The following is a 23,405-nucleotide window of genomic DNA, read 5'->3' on the forward strand; positions in this document are numbered from 1 at the left end:
TATAGCAAAAATCATCATTTCAAGGCTGATATGAAATTTAAAACCAAAATATTGGAGAACTACTACGCTGCACAATAAAAATACATATGTAAATGCTGTAAAATAGTCTTCGTCGCATGGATCCAAATCGGATCCTGAAATAAATGTGTCGCCAGGCAGAAAAAAGTTTCAAAAAAAACGACTTTTGGACTCATTTATACCACGAAGTATTGTAATTGATTGAGCATATTGAGCAAATTCAGTGTTTGTGGGTCGATAACACTTTCAATGTTATAAGCTACCTGAAAATGTAAAAATGAAAAAAAAACATTTTTTTTATTTCCCTGGTTGAGGGGGAATTAAGCTATGCATTGCGAGCTAAACGGCTTGATAATTGAAGTTCTTTTCTTTCTGACAACGCTCGGCATCATTTCGAAAATAACGTAGAAAGTGTCACTCAAATGGAATGCTTACCGTTCGCGCCAGATTCTTCGAACATTTCTTCCTTTGGTTGCTTCAAACATGAATCGGTATCAAAGAAGAGTTTTTTTCGAGTTAAAATTCAAAAATTGTTCTGATCATTTATTATCTTCTATCTATCTATCTTCTCTCTACCTATATATATAAAAATGGAGTGATGTCTGTCTGTCTGTCTGATTCTTATAGACTCGGAAACTACTGAACCGATCGACATGAAAATTGGTATGTAGGGGTTTTTGGGGCCGGGGAAGGTTTTCGTGATATTTTGAGACCCCTCCCCCCTCTAAGGGGGGGCTGCCATACAAATGAAACACAATTTTTTGCATTACTCGGAAATTAATCAATCAAACGAAACCAAAGTTGGCATGTGAAAGTTTTAGGGTGCAATAAATGTTTCTATGATGGTTAGACAGTCCTTCCCCCACTCAAAGGGGGGGGCTGCCATACAAATGAAACACAAATTTTGCATTACTCGAGAATTAATTAAGCAAATGAAACCAAATTTGGCATGTGGAGGTTTTAGGATGCAATAAATGTTTCTATGGTGTTAAGATACTCCTTCCCCCTCTCTTAGAGGGGGCTGCCGTACAAATGAAACACAAATTTTTGCATTACCCGAGAATTAATCAAGCAAATTAAACCAAATTAGGCATATGGAAACTTTAGGGTGCAATGAATGTTTCTATGGTGGTTAGATACCCCTCCCCCCTCTCTTAGGGGTGGCTGCCATACAAATAAAACACAAATTTCTGCATTACTCGAGAATTAATCAAGTAAATGGGCGGGACGAAGTTTGCCGGGTTAGCTAGTATATATATCAAAATGGATTTCTGTCTGTCTGATTCTTATGGACTCGGAAACTACTGAACCGATCGACATGAAAATTGGAATGTAGGGATTTTCGGGGTCGGGGTTGAGTTCTTATGATAGTTTGAGACTCCTCCCTCTCTCTAAGAAAGGGATGGGGGGTGGGGGGGGGGGTGATGGGGGTGTGTGGTGCGGCTACCTGCCTTGCAAATGAAACACAAATTTCTGCATTATTCCAGAATTTTTCAAGTAAACGAAACCAAATTTGCCATATGGAGGTTTTGGGGTGCAATGAATGTTTCTATGGTGGTTAGACACTTCTCCCCACTCTTTATAGGGGGGGGGGTCTGCCATACAAATGAAACACAAATGTCTGCATAACTCGAGAACTAATTAAGCAAATGGAGCCACATTTGGGATGTGAGGGTTTTGAGAAATGTTTATATGGTGAGTAGACACTCTTATTCTCTCTCTAAGGGGGTGCTGTCATACAAATTAAACACAAATTTGTGCATAACTCGAAAATTAATCAAGAAAATGGAGCCAAATTTGGCATCATGGAGGTTTTAGGGGGCAAGAACCGTTTCTATGGAGAGTAAACACTTCTCCCCCTCTCTAAAGAGTGGCTACCATACAAATGAAACACAAATACCTGCATTACTCGAGAATTGATCAAGCAAACGAAACCGAAGTTAGCATGTGGAGGTTTTAGGGTGCACTCCTTCCTCTGGAATGAAGAGGGGGTCCCATACAAATAATACACATATTTCAACGAAACATATTCCAACCAAACATGGCAATTGAAAAATTTCGGAAAACTTTGAAGGAAAATGGGAAAGTTCGAAAAATTCAATTCGCCTATGTTCTACAATTGCATATTGACAAGCGTTGTTAGTCCATTTGATGTTTGCGTCTTCTATCTATATAAATAAAAATGGATCGCCGAATGTGTGGATAACAGCAAATTGTCCGGCTGTCTTTATTCTATCATATTTTCTGAATCAAACATTTATTCCATGTAATGGAAAACAAGCAAGTGGTGGAAAAATCTTGAACGAGAATTGTGTCTGAAAATAATCTGATATTATAATGACGAATTTTGGTAGAAGTATTAGGAATTGTATAGTAAAAGGTAATTTTAAAGAATAGATTAGAATTTCAATCAATGAACAGATACGATTGGACCCATGTATGTGATAACGAAAAATAAATTTTGGGCGGAACAAAGTTTGCCGGGTCAGTTAGTGTATTATAAAAGGGACGGTTCGAACTCATCTCATCACCACAGTGGATATTTGAGGTTTAAATCCAGTTCAGAATCGTTCGTCGAGGAAAATTCTTTACTTCGAGCAACATCCCACTCAACAATACAATCAAAAAATCATTTGGGTGGCCCACGGCAATAGTTTTTTTTCTTACAGAAATCAAAACAAAATTCGTATCAGTAGTTTTTAATTCTTTTTTAAACGCATTTATTTGAAAAACACATAACACAATCGTTTCTCTTTCTCAATGGTATATTCTTATTCGGTATCTAAGTGCTAATAAAAATAATGCTACTTTTGAGCTGCCCTGTATAACATAAAATAATACTGAGAAAGTTCTTTTATGAATCGCTGTAATGACACAAGAAGAAAATAGAATGAATTGACATTTGAATCTTCATTCCTTTCAGACAACAAAATGTCGTTGTTTTCGTGTCCTATATTTGTCCCTACATCCTATCCTTCGCCCTTTGTGCGCCCCGCGTAATGACATATTGATGTGTTTTTTCCTCTCACTCTTTACAGTATGTCACGGAAAAGATGGGCGGTGCGGAAGGCACCAAGCTGGATCTGGACTTCATGGAGATGGAAAGAGTGAGTTGCTTTGGGTTATATACAAACGATTGATAGAAGTGCCACCATCAATACGGGGAGAGTTAGACTAAAAACTATATCGATTGCCAATAGATTCGAATATCCACTGAAACCATAATTTCCTCCCTCGTACAGAAAACAGACGTTACGGTTGAGCTAGTCGAAGAGTTGCAAGCAAAAACGAAAGAATACTTGCAACCGAATCCGACGGCCAGAGCGAAGATGGCAGCGGTCAAAGGTATTTCTAAATTATCAGGTCAAGCTAAAAGTAATACTTATCCACAACCAGAAGGTATATTGGCCGACTGTATGCTGACATACGGCAAAAAGCTCGGTGATGACAGTATCTTTGGTAGGTATCGCCGCTCTGGCGCCACTGCTACGCGTATAGCTTTTATTACGATATCTATAACCAAAAAATTGTCCTTGTTTTTGAGTGTTTATCGGTTTATGTTTTGTTCTCATGATTATTATTATTATCTCAATGCTAACCGTGGCGATTTTTCTCTTGTACATAATGACATATGGATATGAGTGTGTTCCTACACGATATGATTTGTCTCTACTATATGCAAGTGGAAAGCGTGAACGCGGTGGTTGTTTACTAATCGAAACTGACCGGCGGGGTGATGGCATAATGGTCGATTGGAAGTTAACCTCGCACATTGAGTCACAACCTCATCAAAAATTGTATTGCATTGTCCAAAGTGCCACCACCCTCACCAGACTGTCGCAACAGACGCATTTGTTTACATTTGTATCTAACCCAATGAGAGAATATGTTACACATTAACCCATTTCTTATTATCAGCAAGACTGAGGCAGGTTATCGGGCTTAAAACTGAGATGGAGTAAAATTTTATCATTTTCTACTCAATTTTGCATTTTACATTTAGATGAACTGTACAAACACAAAAGAACCGTCTTCGTTATTTGCATCTTTCCAGGACAAATATTTTCCGTTCTGCTCTCACTCACAGTCACTCACCGTCAGACTGCTTGCGATGTTGTATCTGTTTGTTTGTTTTTTGGGTAGCACTCATCTCATTTCATCAACCATTGTCACTACTAATCGCTTATTTTTGCATCCTCTCCCTAACTCATTGCTTCTTTTTTGCTCTTATTGTAAGTAATGCTTCTCTTACTCTCTATGATGTGCACCTATACTCGGTTGTCTGTTTTTTTTGTGTATACACACTCAGGATGAATGTTTTCGTAGCTAGGGACCGATACTTGATACATTTTAATTGGAACATGGACAGATTCCCAGGACCAATTCATTGCTCTCGGTTTTCTAGCATTGCATTCCGTACAAAAGACGAATCAGATCAATATCCTGATGTGTAGTTTCCACTCATAGCTTCTGTAATCATACTCTTCTTTACGCCCAGCTTCTCACTCTTATCTTTTACATTCATTGTATACGCTATTACCTATCCGCTGTTTTCGTTTTTCCGTTCTAAACTCGTGTGATTAAGTTTGTTCGTGTCATTTTTCTTGTTACTGTTAATTATCCATCTTCATCCGGAGGATGCCCTCCTCCAACGTTTCAAACGAAGCTAATTCTGATATTTTTCTACCCTTACTTTCAAATCAACCACAACACAAACCTGCTGTGCGCCGCTCCAACATCGTATTCCAACCTATGCAGCAATTTCCCTCGTCGAAATGGGCGATTCGCTCAAACAGATGGCCGATGTGAAGTACTCGCTTGACGACAACATCAAGCAAAACTTCCTCGAGCCACTGCACCAGCTACAGACTAAGGACTTGAAGGAGGTTATGGTAAGTGCACTGAAGATCTCTGTATTTAGTTTGGGTTTTAACTTTTCAGCTATTAGCCTCTGGTGACAATATGAACGGGTAGGGACATGTTTTATCCGAATAGTTATGTAAATGATAATATTATGATTTTAATGCATAGTGGATTCACGCTGTACCGTACTCCAACTTGAACTTCAAGTGGGTGCTGGAGGTACGCCTTTTTTGCCTATTTCTGGAAAGACGATAAGTTCATTTTAGTTTCGCGCTTGAAAGCATCCATGAAGACACCCACAATTAATTTTTAGCACATGTTTTGACATCCCGATTTATTATATTAAATGAGCCTAAAAGTAACAGAAAATGTGCTACTCTCAAATACTGGTATAGCATTTGTATAATATTGGGTTGGGGAAAAAGAAATGTCGTATATTGTCAATATATGGCAACATTTAAACATATCTTGTGTTGTACTTATCGCATCGGGTCATACTATACGGCTATTTAAAGACGACAATCTATGCTACAAGAGCGTTCTGACAGTGTTGTGATTGTCCTTTTCAGTCTCAAGTTATAACGCGTCGAAGATGGAGTCCACCAAGCAAGAAATTCGCCATATTTTGCGTTTTTACTACCTGCGAGGTAAAACTGCAACGAAGGCGGCCGAAAAAAATCGTGTAGTTTATGGACCCGATACTGTAACGATTCGCACAGCACAGCGTTGGTTTGATCGATTTCGTTCTGGTGTAGTGGCTGTCGAAGATACACCCCGTACTGGTAGGCCAATCGTCGTGGAAACCGATAAAATCGTTGAAATCATCCAAGTAGACCGGCATGTGAGCACTCGCTCGATTGGCCAGGAACTGGGTATAGACCAGAAAACCGTTTGGAACCATTTGCAGAAGATTGGATTCCAAAAAAATCTGGATGTATTAGTGCCACACGAGTTGACGCAAAAAAATCTTTTAGACCGAATCAACGTCTGTGATGCACTGCTGAAATGGAACGAACTCGACCCATTTTTGAAGAAGATGGTGACTGGTGATGAAAAGTGGATCACGTACGACAACCTAAAGCGAAAAAAGTCGTGGTCGAAGCGCGATGAGCCGGCCCAAACCATCGCCAAGCACGGATTGACGGCCAGGAAGGTTTTGCTGTGTGTTTGGTGGGATTGGAAGGGAATCATCCACTATGAGCTGCTCAACTATGGTGAGACCCTCAACTCGGTTCTCTACTGTGAGCAGCTTGACCGTTTGAAGCAGACGATTGACCAGAAGCGTTGTTTGGTGTTGGTGTTGTTTTCCACCAGGACAACGCTCGGCTTCACACATCTTTGATGACCCACCAGAAGCTACGGGAGATCGGATGGGAATTCCTATTACACCCACTGTATAGTCCGGACTTGTCTCCAAATGATTATTATCTCTTTCGGTCCATGCAAAACGCTCTTGGTGATACTAAGTTGGCCTCAAAAGAGGCTTGCGAAAACTGGCTGTCTGAGTTTTTTTATACAAATAAGGAGGGGGGGGGGGGGGTGTCTTATAAGGGGCGGAAAATGAAGTTGCCTTCTAAATGGTAACAAGTTTGCGAACAAAACGACGCATATTTGACTTAAATTGGATAATTTTAAGTATGTTAAATAAAGCGTCAAATTTCGATCAGAAATACGACATTTCTTTTTCCCCAACCCAATATATAAAACAAAGATTCTGTTCGTGCGTATAACTGATCATCAGACGAGAACAGATGGTCACATTTGAGGCGTCTTTATATCGTTTTCATACTATTTTAAGACATTTTTCATAAATTTCTAAAAACCCCGATTTACGGTGATTTTTACATTAAATGAGACTAAAAATAACAGAAAATGTCATGACTTCCAAATACTGGTATGCATTTGTATAATATATAAGGTCCAGCAATATAAGATTACTACGAGCGAGCGAAACAAGAGACACGTTGCAAATGAGCACGCATTACTTTGCCACACGGTCCAGACCGAGATGGATATAGATCTCCTTTATGCTCTTATTTTTATTCTTAGAAAACACTTTCCAACTTCATTTTGTGATGAGGTGTAATATTATCACGCATTAACGTAACAGCATCATTCGCTATGTGAATAGCGTGATGGTGTAAAACACCTTTGCATTTCAGCCGGCCTCGGTTCGATCCTCGTTGACGTCGTTTGGATTTTTTGTGGGTACAATCCTAAAAAAGGTGAAAACAAAAAAAGAAAGAGATGTGGACTTCTAAACATTTCAAAGCGTTGGGGGACATATGTTTTTATTTGCTCATTTGACGCTTCAAGACGCGAAAAGGCATGGTTTGTGCCGTAAATGAAATGCTTTCGGGCAACGCTAGTTTGGGTGTGGGATCACCATCATATGATGATTGTTGCGTGAACGTAGTAGCTAGAATAAAACACAAAGAAAGTCAGTTGGGGGTTTTGATGAAAAAAAATATTTTTTGATGAATTTTTTTTTGATAATTTTTCTTGATACACCGTGGTAAGATGTACATTCAGTATTTTTTTCAAATTTTTATCTCGGATCTATTGAGGATGGCGTGAAATAAACGAAAAAGTACGTTTCTCACCATAGATCCTACGTCAAACCACATAGGGGTTCAAATAAACCACCAAAATTTCTTATTTAATATCCTTTACAATATTTGCCATACAGCTAGTGATTTGGTTTCGGGGCACTTTTTACTCCCTTACCTAACCACTCTTTGGAAATATAAAAAAAAATTTTTGATACCGCGCAACACTGAAAAAAATCTGAAAGAAATCACACATATCTAGAAAAGCCGTTGAAAAACATTTAAATATGAATTAGAGTAGTACTGAATCTCTAAATCTAAAAAATAATTTTTAAAAATTTTAATATTTTTTTTGGTACTAAAATTTTTGATGAATTTTTTTTTGATAATTTTTCTTGATACACCGTAGTAAGATGCACATTCAGTATTTTTTCCAAATTTTTATCTCGGATCTTTTGAGGATGACGAAAAAGTACGTTTTTCACTATAGATCCTACGTCAAACCAAATAGGGGTTCAAATAAACCGCCAAAATTTCTTATTTAATATCCTTTACAATATTTGTTCCGTCTGCTGGGAACTGAAGGTGGACGGTATATAGAGTGCGTTGTTCCACTCTTGGACACAACGGATGCGTGGAAGGAACCCTCGTGTTCCTCACACCCTTTTGACGGGTGGGAGCCCCAATGGCTCCGCTCCGTGCATGGAAAACTCTTTACTCTTTCGGAAGTTTTACTCTTTGGGATGTGTTTCAGAAAAAGGGGTTTGAGCAGTGCAGAGTGGAAACATGGTGTTCAAACTATTTACACTTTATTCATGAATTTCACTTATCGAATTGACAATATTTAATTGATGTGATTCCACTGCGTCATTGCTGCTACTAATGTTAAGGTTATGCTGATGCTGCTGTTGCTACACTTGCGATGCGGATGGTTTTTGCTCCTCGTTGTCATGCAGCGACTTTTGCTGCTACTGCTCTTGCTGATATTGTTGTGACTGAAGTCGCACTCTGCTACTGTTGTTGTTGCTTCCACTTTTGCAATGTTGCACTTGTTGCTAGCTGGGTGGTTGGATGGAGACTGATAGCTCCGCACGGTCGGGGCGCATTTTTATGCAGAATCGCTTCGTATCGAATGAAGAAGGGGTGGTACTTACGACATCATTCGTTTTCCCCTTCCGTACGTTTCTCGGACGGAACAATATTTGCCATACAGCTAGTGATTTGGTTTGGGGGCACTTTTTACTCCCTTACCCGGCCAGGCCCTTTGTTTATGATAAACCGTTTGAAGTCTAACTACAATCTAGCCAAAGAACATCGACGTCGTGTACACTGCATATCTAGGAAAATTCTGATATAATTGGGCAAATCAAAACTATTTTACATGGTTATTATTTGCCGTCGTAAATCTCTGCATTCGATCGAGGTTCTTCAATTCGACAAGAGCTGGTGTAAACAATGTTGAGGAATCCAACCTATATCGGATGTTAGTTACAAATCACAGATGATGGAAGTTGTGTTATGAGCCAGAAAGAAAACGTCAAACGAGGAAATGCAACGAAAACGAGACGTGGTCGATGGTCTGACAGAAGTTATGGCTTCTTTGCACGGATCGAATAGTAACAGAATGACTGTTCTTTGAGAGCTTTCATTGAATATTATAGAAAGGCCAGAAATGCTAAAGCTGACTTTGAATGAATCACTTGCTTTTTTTAAATGTTGAAAAAGTTATAAAATGATTTTCCCATTGGTTTTTTTTTCACTGAAACACCATGTGTCCACTACAAAATTTGAAGATGGACAAAGCTATGTTATCCTAAAAAGATTATTATTTTATAAAGAATAATTGAAGGGTTGTTAGTTTTTTGCTGAAGTAAATGAATCACGTAACTTATGTGAAACAATTTCAATAATTTCAATTTTGTTCTTTGCGTTTTGGAACTAAACTGAAAAATGGGGACGCACTGTACTTCATTTTGTTATACAGGGTTTTCCAACTTTAAATTCCAAAAGTAAATTGAAATAAAACACACTTAGAATTCGAATTTCGATGAAACTTTTATTTCAAATTAAAGTTTGGTTTATGCCATTATGTGTGAAATACAACATCATTAAAATGTCCACCTAGGGCTTCCTCGCACACCTTGATCCGGAACAGGTAATTTTCGATGACTTTTCGGCACATATGGGGCGGTATCTCGGTATCTTTCAAATGTTCAAGAGTTTGCGGAGAGTTGGCATAGACACGATCTTTCGCATAACCCCACAAAAAAAAGTCTAGCGGGTTCAAATCGCATGATCTGGACGGCCAATTGGCATCACCAAAACGCGAAATTATGCGTCCCTCAAATTTCGTTCGCAATATGGCCATGTTCGGTCGTGTTGTGTGGCACGTGGTGCCGTCCTGCCGAAACCACATGTCATCCGTATCCATATCTTCAATTTGTGGCAAAAAAAATCGGTTAACATGCGGCCATAGCGCTCACCATTCACAGTTACCGTCTCGCCGTCCTCATTTTCAAAGAAATACGGCCCGATGACTCCACCAGACCATAATGCGCACCAAACAGTGACTTTTGGCGGATGCAATGGCCTCTCAACAATCATATGTGGATTTTCTGAGCCCCATATACGGAAATTTTGGGTGTTCACATAGCCACCGAGCTAGAAATGTGCCTCATCGCTGAAGAAAATTTGATGCGAAAATTCAGCATTTTGCTGCTGTTGTTCGTTCACCCAATCGACGTATGCTCGACGCATTCCATGGTCACCACGCTCTAATTTTTGTACCAGTTGGACTTTATATGGATGTAGGTGCAAGTCCAAATGCAAAATTCGCCACAATGATGTGTTTGACAAGCCCAATTGCTGAGCACGCCGTGGAATCGAAACATTCGGGTCATCCTCCACACTGGCAGCAACAGCAGCAATATTTTCGGCCGAACGCACATTACGATGATGCACAGGTTTCACAATATCCGCTACGGATCCAGTTTGTTCGAATTTACGCACTACATTAGCGATTGTGTGCTCTGTAGGCCGGCCATGACGACCAAAATCCGTCCGTAATGCTCGAAAAATATTTGCCAGTTTTAGGTCATTTTTATAGTTTAATTTAACAAAATTAACACGTTGTGCGATGCTAAAACGATCCATATTGTAAAATGGCAGACATTCAACTAACGATATGACGCTTTGGTTGACAGCTATGTCAAACGGTTGTCAGCGCAGAGCTGTATACTTTCGGAAGCCCGATATGGAAAACCCTGTAGTATCAAAACAGTAATGTGTATGAATAAAATATAGTATTCTGGGTTGAAAGGAGCATCCAGTTTAAGAATTTCACTCGTTGACATGTCAAACGTCAAATAAGACTGAGGGGAACTTCATTGAGTTGTTTGATTGGCACTAAAAAATTCGTGCGCTTGTGAACGTATGGAACGTTTGGCCATAAAGGTACAGTGTATCGTTTCTGTTTGCATTTTCTCCGCGTTAAACATCGTGAAATTGGATATACAAAAGGCAATTTCATCAAGTGTTATTGTCATTCGAAAACAAAGTCAATTTTCAATACATCAAAATCTATTTGAGTGCCATTCACATGTTTTGACATCATATGCACATAACTGTCGTCCAGTTGAAGAGTAGTCCAGTTAAAGAACACCCAGCTAACGAATTACATTGTTACGGTTCGCTAGCGAAACCGAAACAATAAAAAAAACAAAGTCAAGAATTTTTTAAATGGAATGAGAATTGAATCTGTAAGTTTAAATAAAAATATACAAATACTTACCCTTCTATTATCCATACCTACCTGTAAGATGTAGCATGCTGTCACAAAAAAACATCTGTAAAACTAACAAAAGCTGTAATAAACCTCGTCTACTGGTCTGCGAGTTTCCGGCCCAGAGAATGAGAAAAAAAAAAGGAAAAGGAAAGCTAGAGAGAGGAGAAGAACTGTGAGAAGAGAGATAAAAGGGAAAGGATCCTTGGGAAGAAAAAAACGGAAGTCGTAAAGGAAAGTAGAAGCGGATCGACTCCTTTTTAGCTACCGGACCGTCATAGATAACGCAGTGGATATTAAAACGGAATAGATACTTTGGAAGTTTTGTCTTTCAAGAGTTCCGTTCGAGAGTAAATAAGGGTGGTAAACGACGCGTTCCTGGGAACCGCAACGGTCGTGCGACGTTCAACCCTCCTCGCCTTGGTCCGACGGAGAACGCACAGCTCTAGGAAGTGCCAGTGGTCAACGAGCCCCATTGTCATCGTTGCTCCACACGTCAACGGGTGAGTCTACCGGACGTTTTTGAGGGGAAAGTACGGTGAGGACTGGATGAGCTTAACCCCCGCTCACCGTCTCTTGAACCGATGAGGTTGACTTCCGTTGGCGGGCATCGTGCGTGAGTAGCCATCAAAGAAAAACTTACCTCTCTTACCTTCCTCGATCCAAGGATTCCATCGATTCCTGCTCGGCCGCCTCGAATACTAACACCTGAAAAGAAATAAAAAAAAATATAAAACATACTTACCTTACATACCTTTCACTTCTGATACCTGTTGAATCCATGGTGCAATTGAGTCCTCTACTAACTACCGCTTAAGCCCTGAGTCCGCTTCGTGTTTCTGGTGAAGTGCCGACCCTGAGGTAACAGTAACCTCTGAGCTAGCCGCTACTTACAATTGGCGATCCACGTAAAAGAAAATATTCTGAATCCTTCTGATTCAAAATATTTTCTCACCAGCTCGGGGAGACTCACGAATTACTCGAAAGTAATCGCGAAAAGCTTGGCTTTGTTCTTGAGAAGTCAAACAAAATTGGTTAAAATAATTTATTAATTCGGAAAAACCCGAATTTGGCGCCCAAACCCTTTGCATGATTCTAGAAAAGCTTTAATCAATTGATTCGTTTCATCAGCTCAATTCTATTCGAACATACTTGTTGCATGCTTGAATAAAAATCATTATTTTTCAGCAGTGATTCATAATACATAGGAAGTGTGAAAATTAGAACGAACAGCGTGAGAAAAGATTAAAAAGTAGTGCGTGATAAAACTATGAAAATGTTGGATTTGAAAGGACGTTTTTACGATATTAGAGTGGATCATCTGAATGAGGATGAATTAGACTTCGAATTAGAGGTTAGGGAGATACTTTTCTTGGATAATGAATCCATGGCTAGGAAGCGACGGTCGTTGAGGGAAAGATTGAAACAGGAGAAGGAAGAAAATTTAACATATCTGAAAAATTTGAAGCGTGATCCAACGGAAGAAATGGAAGTGTGTGAAATAAAATTTAATGAGATTGACGAATTAGTGAAACAAACCTTGAAGGATCTACCTCCAAGATGTCAGTCGACGTTACTGCACTTGGGTAGCCGAATACAATTGTTGAAAAGTTACGTGGGACAACATGAAAACTATCAACTTGATAGAATGTTGGTCAAAATTTTATAATACTTGAATAAATTCTTCTATGGGAAACGCGTATCTGTGGCTGCAGATGCAGATGTGCAGATTTCTTCCGCAAACAATATTACCTGTCAGTCCAATGTGGACGAGCAGACATCTGCTTCGCAATGCCTACCCGAATCCGATCGCTCAGAGAATGGAATTCTTTCATTGAATAATGTCGATATTATTAATACGTTGAAGATATTAGGTTTTATAGAATCAGATGAAGTGAACACAACCCAAATTAAAGATGCTTTTTTATTGTTTAAGGACGAACTGTACCGGCTACGAAAATTCCGCGAAACCCACACCCAAAACACAAATACATCCTTGTCTGAGAACGCATATGAAGTCACCAGAGAAATTTCTACAATCTTCACGGGAACAATTCCAAAGAATTCAGTTCCTAATACTTCAGAATCGGTTCAGGCAAGGGGATACTCCACATATCTGCCGAATAGTAGCTCGACATTCCTGAGCACTTCGAATACGCAATCCCATGTTGTACCGGTGGTCACGTCATATCCTATTAATGGAACCATAACGACAAACCCTCCGATTTATACATCGAGAACTAGTATTCCATTACCCACACGCAGAATACTCCGTGGTGTACGAGGAGAGAATACGAGATCCGCGATACGATAAATGTTGTAAATTTCACGACAAGTTCAACGTTATCATCGAATCAAAACTATTGTAGTCAATATACAAATATCCCCACGCCAAGATTTGGCAATGCGTTGCAATATGGTCCTTTAAATCCATCGAGTAATGAAGTCAATTATAGACAAGAGACCCAACGTTTTCAGTCTCATTATAAATCATTACAGGTTTCAAAATGGAAAATAGATAAATACATTGGCACAGACCAAGGACTAAAACTTAATGAGTTTTTAGCTTTAGTTTCACAATTAGCTCTCTCGGAACACATTTCCGAAGCTGAATTGTTTGACTCAGCGTTCCACCTTTTTGCTGGTCCTGCCTTGAATATTGGTACATGTCCATGAGATCCACCGGACGTTTGATGAATTGGCCACACCTGGTAAACGAACTTCGTAAATCCTTCGTTCATCCAGAAATGGATTCATTGATACGCACTAGAATTCACCAACGACGACAGCAACGGAATGAAACTTTCCAAGAATTCTTTTATGACATGGAAGGTATGTTCAGGTCCATGACCGTTCCTATGAATGAATTTGAAAAGTTAGACATAGTTAAAAGAAATATGAGAATAGATTACAAGAAAACCCTTCTGTGGAAACCAGTAGCTAGTCTACCGGAACTACTGGAAGTGGGTCATATAATAGACGCCACGAATTTTTCATTGCTTCCAAAGATTTTCGGTACAGATAAAGTGGTTAATGCGATTTTTAATGGAAATTTAAAGCCAGCAAACCAAAACGATCAGTTTTGCCGTTTTGCCGGTTGTTCCATTTGCTCTGAATGCAGGTGATAAACCCCAATCTAAAAGAAAAAAAGAAAACAATCAAAACGATCATTTCAAATACAATTCACAGCAATATAAAGGAAACAATCGAAACGATCACTTCAAATGTAATCAACAACAACATTCTAGTAAAGTGGGACAAGAAAATCCGACGGAAGAATCCTTGAAACGCACACGCACAATAGAAACTTTAATGAACTCGCATCGTCCTCCGAGAAGCTACGAGTGTCTATATTGTAGACAAACCAATCACACTCTTGAACAATGCAGGCAATATCAAGGTCCTATTTGTATGGTATGTAGCTTCAAAGATTTCGAAACCCAAGACTGTCCTTACTGTCAAAAAAACGGTTTGCAGAGGGTATTCGCGTGAGTTCGTTATCAACCGCTAATAACCTTTGTTCACATGTCATCATTCAGCATGACAGATATTTTATCCCGCCTGTAGGTCAGGGTCAACCACAATCATCTATTGCTTCTAACCCGTCACCGTATTATGCAATCGCCTCACATCTTGCAGCGGGGAACAAGAAAATAGATTGACTAATGCTATTTTCTCATAACAGTTTGATGAAATTCCTGAGTGTATTTAATAACAGGGAATTAGTTACTTTATAATTATTATGAAGGTGCAATAAATATAAAAGTTTATTCTTCAGAAAACTTTAATACTGAAGAATACCAATTAAAATAATTCAATCATTAACGAAAGGAGCAGGTAAAAAAACCTCCAATCATGTAAACAATTGAAAACAATAAATGCCATGACTTCGACGACGAGTAAGTCTCAAAGCACGGGCTTAACAATATTTTTCATAGAAAATCAAATTTGATGAAGTATTAATCAAACAAGATATAAATTATACCTTGTGATATGAAGCAAGGAGGATTAATGAATCCGTTTAATCATGCGTGTATAACAAGTGGTCATGGTCTCGACGAGTGAGTCTCGAAGTGCAGGCCTCAAGCAGTTCTAGTTACTCTTGGGCCGGACTTTCCCCGGTTAAGGGCGAGATGTTTTAACGATGAGTCCGCCTTAGAACGAAAGCTCGAGTTAAAATAAGGCATACACTTTTATGACGAGTAAGTCTCAAAGGGCCTACATGGTATTATGGTACAGATGAGAATAACAACTAGTTTTTTAGAGCAAGATTAGCATTTTGATCTTCCACGTGCAAAATATAATTCCGGAGCGATGTAAGCTGTTGGAAACAGTCGAGATGAAACCAAAAATGGTCACGGTTGATTCTCTTGAAGATATATTATATCTTCGAGGAGCAATATGTTAATAGGAGTAGATAATGTAGTCAAGATATTGTAGGATAGTGAGTTAATGTGAGAAGAGTATGAGAAACGAATGAATGAGATCAGAATGAATGGAATTAGGATGAACAGATTGGGCCCAAGTGTTTGTAAAGAATGTTTGCGAAGAATTAATATTTAAATAGTTAACAGAATTTAAAAAAAATATTTGGAGATGAAAACTAGAGTAGAAAGAATATTTTCAAAGCCAATGAATTTTCCACTACCAAGAACTGATGAAAAGAATTAATTTGATTTATTGAATGAAACAGAAAATTAGTTTACCAAAGTCGTACGGGAAAAGCGATACATATATTTTAAAAAATTACTAAATAATGTTCATGATTTCCTAATTTTTTTTTCCCGGGAGCGGAATAATGTTACGGTTCGCTAGCGAAACCGAAACAATAAAAAAACAAAGTCAAGAATTTTTTAAATGGAATGAGAATTGAATCTGTAAGTTTAAATAAAAATATACAAATACTTACCCTTCTATTATCCATACCTACCTGTAAAATGTAGCATGCTGTCACAAAAAAAAACATCTGTAAAACTAATAAAAGCTGTAATAATCCTCGTCTACTGGTCTGCGAGTTTCCGGGCCAGAGAATGAGAAAAAAAAAAGGAAAAGGAAAGCTAGAGAGAGGAGAAGAACTGTGAGAAGAAAGATGAAAGGAAAAGGAGCCTTGGGAAGAAAAAAAAGGAAGTCGTAAAGGAAAGTAGAAGCGGATCGACTCCTTTTTAGCTGCCGGACCGTCATAGATAACGCAGTGGATATTAAAACGGAATAGATACTTTGGAAGTTTTGTCTTTCAAGAGTTCCGTTCGAGAGTAAATAAGGGTGGTAAACGACGCGTTCCTGGGAACCGCAACGGTCGTGCGACGTTCAACCCTCCTCGCCTTGGTCCGACGGAGAACGCACAGCTCTAGGAAGTGCCAGTGGTCAACGAGTCCCATTGTCATCGTTGCTCCACACGTCAACGGGTGAGTCTACCGGACGTTTTTGAGGGGAAAGTACGGTGAGGACTGGATGAGCTTAACCCCCGCTCACCGTCTCTGGAACCGATGAGGTTGACTTCCGTTGGCGGGCATCGTGCGTGAGTAGCCACCAAAGAAAAACTTACCTCTCTTACCTTCCTCGATCCAAGGATTCCATCGATTCCTGCTCGGCCGCCTCGAATACTAACACCTGAAAAGAAATAAAAAAATATATAAAACATACTTACCTTACTTACCTTTCACTTCTCATACCTGTTGAATCCATGGTGCAATTGAGTCCTCTACTAACTACCGCTTTAGCCCTGAGTCCGCTTCGTGTTTCTGGTGAAGTGCCGACCCTGAGGTAACAGTAACCTCTGAGCTAGCCGCTACTTACAACACCCAGTTTTTTTTACGCGGGGGATACGTACCTCGTAAAAAAATCGCGTTAATTCGAAAATTTGCGTAAAAAACCGCGTTAATTGGAAGATCCGCGTAAAAAAAAACATGTCACCTAATGATAGATATAAAATTGGACTATCTTTACGTAGAACGGAAGTTGAGTGTTGCCGTAGTTTTTTCCTGCAATTTCGTTGGTTACTGGTAGCTATAGTTCGGTTTTCCTCACGAATGAGGTCATCTGCTGTTGCTAGAAGATTCCCTTGTAATTTGTACACTCTTCTGCCGATGCACGTGCAGTACCACTGTTAGACCGTCCAGAGCTAAGTAGACAGGGAAAGACATTCACGAATAGCTGTCCGTAAAAACCCCGTTTCGTTGTACTGCCCGGCGAGCTCCCCGTTACCCAACACCTAAAATCCACGTAAGAATCGTGATAAGGTGCGGCACTAAGCGCTAAACTCTGTTACAAGCACTAATTACCGTAATCTGCCCTGAGGAAACATGAGAGAAAAATGTGAGCTGAGGGGGAGATGTGTTATTGTACTGGTCTTTTTTTACACGCGTTAATTGGAAAATCCGCGTAAAAAAACCCGCGTTAATTGGAAAATCCGTGTAAAAAAAACCGCATTAATTGGAAAATCCGCGTAAAAAAAAACCTCGTAAAAAAACCGCGTAAAAGAACCTGTAATACTATTGTACAATATCGGCCTATCTGTACTTCCTCGAGTTTATGGAGATATATTTTTACGCCAATCACGTGTGAGAGAACAAATGTGACTGTGCAATATGAGGGGAGCTCCTCAAGAATATAATGTTAGAGTGATAGAATTCAAAATATATTTTAGCGCAAGTGTTCAGAGTTGAGAAATTAATTGAACGCCCAATGAATAAAAATTTACCAAATTTACAAATTTTATTATCATATCATATCATGTGACGTTTTCATGATTTCGAGAAAAACGAGCTTGAAGTTTGATGCTACAGGGTATCATCGATATAACTACGAGCAATTTAATTAAAATATGCTATTCGATATGGTTTTTGGAATGACCTAGAAGATTCACTTCTAGGAAGAAACATCATTTTAAATAGACCGCACACTCAAAAATTGGATTTACTATTCAAGACTGTTATAATTTGTATATTTTATATCCCCTTTAGCTATTTTAGATATATTTTTCTATTCGAATATTGTTGTAATTTAACGAATTTTGACGAATTGCGAGTCTTTTCAGTTTTTTTTATTTAAGAAACGTAATATGAAAAATAGAGAACTATTAGTTTTACATAATTTTTCGTATATTTCCTATATTCTATCACTTTTTTGAATAGCTACAATTTCGTGAAGTATTGTGATTTCATCAGTTTTTAAAAATATAATAACTCCATGTTGGCGAGTCAAACTTTATTGAATAAAATGCGCGGATTTTAAATGTTACGGGGCACGTATCTCCCACGTAAAAAGCGACTACAGTGTATTTTAAAATGTGTTTTTTGAAATGTGAAAGTTTTTTATATGAAATTCAATTTTGAGGTAAATATTTTAGAGTTTATTCAATATGTTGATAATGATGATGGTCTTGCAACCATTACCACCGCCACTGCCACCGTTAGAGGTTAAGGTTAAGATAACAAAGATAAGAATTTTTTCCCTCCGTTTTGAAATCAGTTTAAAAAAATTATTTTGATATAATTGCAAATTTGGTTAGTTGTCATCTTATGTACAAATTTTTTTTAGAAAAACTTAAGGTTTTTGAATGAGATTGTCCTTCAAGCAACTTGGCCAAACATTTTCCAGTCGACAAGCAACTTAAAGCAGTTCATGTTAAAGCTCTTTCAACGAACATAGAAAACCGCTGCGAATTGCCATCGCCGCAATATCATGCGAACTCATGTAAATGCAGCCTTCTCACCACTTCACATCACGTGACAAACGCCACCGGCGTATTTTTTTTAGGATGACATATACTTCCCACTTATCTGAAGGGTGACGAAGCGCTAGTATACTTCCCGTGCGCCCACGCTTATTCCATGCAGGGTGTGTTGTGGGCGTTCTGATGCCACAAAGCCGTTCCCATCTCAAGTGGTGGCGTTCTGCGGCAAAGGAAAACTGTCACCGGGGCTAAAAGCGCACCATATATCAAAGAACTTTACTCTCCAACCCATCAGGCAATTAATTAATTGTTTCTGTTTTTCCGTTGTTTTTCTCTCTCTCTACGATCCTCATCAACAATGACGACCACTTTGTTGCAATCGAAAACAACAACAATAGCATCATCGTAAAAAACTGCAAGGACGACGTCTTGATTTCGACTGCAAAAAGCGGCGACAAGCCAAAGGTAAGATACTCCCACTCTATTCTTAGCACCTCGGATTCCCATTCCCTAGCCGAGTTCTTTCCCACAACCATCCCGAAAATAGCACTCCAGAAGATTCCTTACACGATGGAAGCAATTTGGCTCCTACTCTCTTTGGAAGGAGATGAGCGAAACGAAACATCCGGTATTCCTCGTGTCCTCCCTGACGGAGGCACGCAGCGGAATCTCGGCAGGCAGAATATTTCTATTTTGGGAAGAAATTTTGCCTTCTTATTGAATATTCCTGTCGGTTTTTATTGCGCGCTCGCACTTCGGCTTCGTCTCTTCGATACCTCGGATACAGGACGCCAAGACGGATGCGAAAGGCGGCGGGTTCCTGGGGGCGGAGGGTGTATTTGGATGAAAGAAGTTATCTTAATTAAGGGGAAGTTTGTTCTGCTTTCGGTCGAGTAGAGCAGAATCAATAAATCTCTGCTATAGAGATGGATTCGTACGGTATTATCGAATGATTAAATTTGAATATCTCCGGGATAATCACCCCATAAACGGTTGGTAGAAGTGGTTTTGGATTATCTTGCACATTTAGAGATTTGGGTTTAGATGAGAGATTTATACTTTCATGAGAACCGTATAGCTGAATGAACTTCTTTAAGATTCATTTACTTGTTTGTAGTAATGAACATGTTTTACGAGCACCTACCTTCTAATTCCATTGGATTTGAAATGAGTTCTCTTTTGAAAACTCACTGACTCATAAAAAAGAATAAGTTACGAATGTCCACCAAATTCATATAGTTTAACAGCCATTCCATGCCAAACCGATATAGTGGTTCTCAAATTTTCGTCAAAAGTGGTAGTTTCGTTCTTTATCGCAAATTATTAGAGTCGTATTATTTTTTTTTTGTTTGGGTGACAATTTCCACTTTAAAAAATAACATAACTTTTGAATCACTGAACCAATTCAGAAGTTCCACATATTAAATTAAAGTAAATTAGCTGGTCTTTTTTGGAAAAGTACTACAGTTGCAGAAAATTCGAATTATGTTTTCGTTATTATTGATTGTATTTGTTTTTTATAGTTTTCATGTCTCGGGATCAAAGGCGCTATAATTTTTTATATTTTTTCTGGAAAGCTGACAATTTTTCACATAACATATCTCGAAACCAGGGAGGCGTTTTTTTTCGTTTTTGAGTTATTATTTTTCAAAGTTAACCGATGGTCCGAAAAATATTTTTTTCCCATTTTTTCCACTACAAAAAATCATAACTTTTGATCTACTGGACCGATTCAGATGATTGACATATCAAATTAAAGCCTGTGAGCTAGTTGTTTGAAAAAATATTACACTCCGAATAAAAATGGATTTAGTTTTCGTAATTATTGATCATATTTGTTTTTTATAGCTTACATCGTTTCGGGACCAAGGGCGCCATATTTTTTATATTTTTACCTGAAAACTGAGATTTTTTCGTAATATACTTGTGAGGTGTCATTTTTAGTTTTTAAGTTATGATTTTTCAAAGTTAACATATTTTCACTTTTCGTTCAATATTTCTATGCGACTATAATTCAACTAATTGGCAAGTGTTTTATTTTTTTATAAAAAGATAGCTAGTAGGCTTTAATTTGATATGTCGATCATCTGAATCGGGCCAGTGGTTCAATAGTAATAAATTTTTGAACAAACTCATTTTTGGGAAAAAAGGGAAAAATGATTTTTCGGGCCATCGGGTAACTTTGAAAAATCATAACTCAAAAACGAAAAAAATGTGTTAGATATGTTATGTGAAAAATCCTCAGCATTTCATAAAAAATATAAAGAAATATAGCGCCCTTGGTCCCGAGACCATGAAAACTATAAAAAACAAAACAATAATGAAAAAAACAAAACTTCAAATTTTCGCTAGCGTAGCATTTTTCCAACTAGCTCATAAGCTTTAATTTGATATGTCGACCGTCTGAATCGGTTGAGTAGTTCACAAGTTATGAATTTTTGAAAAGTGTCATTTTTGGAAAAAAGGTATATTTCGGATCACCCTAAAATGAAAATGGGCACCCTAACAAAAAAACAAAAAAAAACATACAAGTCTAATAGTTTGAGATAAAGAACGAAACTACCACTTGTTACGAAAATCTGAGAACGACTATATCGGTTTGACATGAAATGACTGTTAATATACACTCGATACACTTTTCCCAGCAATGGATAATCACTTTAAGATCATGTTTATAGTGAGAATTCGTCGGCCTCTCTAAACAGCACATCATTCCTTCATTGATAATCTTTTTCATCGTCAAACTTTTTTTTTTATCTAAATTGGAAAAAAAATGTGAAGGGACTAAATCTAACATATTAAATATCTGAGGAAGCCAGTACAATTTTTCATATGCATCGCATAACGTTGCTTTTGTTCCATTGTGAGCAATTGTAGCTACCTTTATTGTTCTTTTATGACACACAACACCATTCGAAATATTGTAGTGTTTCTTTCCCTTTTCGGGTGAATCCACCTAAATTTTCCGATAACTGCGATATATACCTACGACATCGTTTGAAGCTTGTTACCCAAAATTTTATTTATACTTAAATCAATGAAGCCATGAGCGAAGCTGGATCCTTCGCTATGCTATCGGTTAAATTGAGATGTATGACGCAACGTTCACCGAAGAACGAAAAACAAAATAAACTGCATAGATTCTTCAAATTACGAACAAAGAGGTGTTCTATTCGTGCGATATTGACGAACAAAGTAAATGTACCTACAATTTTATCGAACATTTCAAGAACAAAAATCACCTGGGAAAATCCGTCGTAGGACGAGAGACTAGCAGTGGTTAAGGTAATACATGGGCAAAGTAATCACATAATATAAATACTAGGGTACCAACGAAAATGGTCATCTCGAATTTACCCCATAAAAAATGTTCATTTACCCAATTTACCCCATAAAAAATGTTCACCACCTCGAAAAAAACACCCTATGCAAAATATCAGCTAAATCGGACTTAAGGGTGGCGCAAAGCGGTCAAAGTTTGAGTTTTTTTTTCAAAATCGAAAAATTCAAGGAAATCGGGGTTTTAGAAAAAAAAAATTGATGCCAAATGTCTTAAAATTCTATGAATTGTTGAGATCTAGTGCCTTCTCGAAAAGAAAAAAAACGGCATTCTGGTACTTAGTTTTTTTCCGGAGTACGAAACAAAAAGTATGGTTTTGGGTGCCAATAAAAATTATATACCAATTTTGCCAATTTCAATATATACATTTACTGGTGCCTCAAACGTTAAAATTTGAGTTTTTTTTTTTGAGAAACGAAAAATCACAGAAAATCGAGGTTTTTAAAAAAATGCCAAATGTCTTAAAATTGAATTACTCATCGAGATTTACAGTTATCGCAAAAGAAAAATTTATCAAAAAAAAACTTTTTTTGGCACTTGGTCGTTTTTTCCGCCTTAAAAATCGATTTTTGATAAATTTTTTTTTTGGATAACTGTGAATCTCGACGTGTCATGCAATTTTAAGACATTTGGCCTCAAAACTTTTTTGGTTTTAAAAACTCGATTTCTGATGATTTTTCGGTCTTCAAAAACTCAAATTTTAACGTCTGCGACACCCGTTAATGATTCCGAATGAGCGATTACTTTGCATAGGGTATATTATCGTGCAAATCAACACTTCGTAGCATGTTCCGAATGAAAAATCGAGAACTATTTTTATTGGCACCTAAAACCAGTCGATTTTTGACAAAAAATATGTTTTCGAGATGATACTAGATCTCGACGTTTAAGTCGATGTTGACAATGTTAAGACATTTGGCATCGAAATTTTTTTTTCGAAAACCCCGATTCCCTTTACTCCCCCTTGGGTGATTTTTCGATTTTGAAAAAACTCGCTTTGCGCGACTCTCCCTTAAGTCCGATTGAGCTGATATTTTGCATAGGGTGTTTTTTTACGAGGTGGTGAACATTTTGTATAGGGTAACTATTTTAAATTTTAGGGTCGTTTTGACGTAGGACTACGTCTTTCATTTCTATACCGGGGTGTAAAATCAAAGTTTCGAAAACGAAAGCGTTACG

General features: G+C 38.1%; 1 protein-coding gene across 7 annotated transcripts in view; it reads left to right on the plus strand.

The window, feature by feature from the left end:
- The window catches only part of LOC129770164 (endophilin-A), a 160,354-nt gene that overhangs the window by 94,578 nt on the left and 42,371 nt on the right, over positions 1-23,405 (plus strand). For 6 of the 7 annotated variants that reach the window (XM_055772826.1, XM_055772820.1, XM_055772824.1 and 3 more), the window contains 4 exons: positions 3,057-3,125; positions 3,261-3,477; positions 4,777-4,910; positions 19,285-19,351. In XM_055772826.1, the coding sequence (XP_055628801.1) occupies positions 3,057-3,125; positions 3,261-3,477; positions 4,777-4,910; positions 19,285-19,351 (487 nt within the window). The remainder of the gene's footprint in view (positions 1-3,056; positions 3,126-3,260; positions 3,478-4,776; positions 4,911-19,284; positions 19,352-23,405) is intronic. The other variant, XM_055772825.1, reaches the window with a different exon arrangement.

The sequence above is a fragment of the Toxorhynchites rutilus genome, chromosome 2 (assembly GCF_029784135.1).
Source record: "Toxorhynchites rutilus septentrionalis strain SRP chromosome 2, ASM2978413v1, whole genome shotgun sequence".
In the NCBI taxonomy this organism is placed as follows: Eukaryota; Metazoa; Arthropoda; class Insecta; order Diptera; family Culicidae; genus Toxorhynchites; species Toxorhynchites rutilus.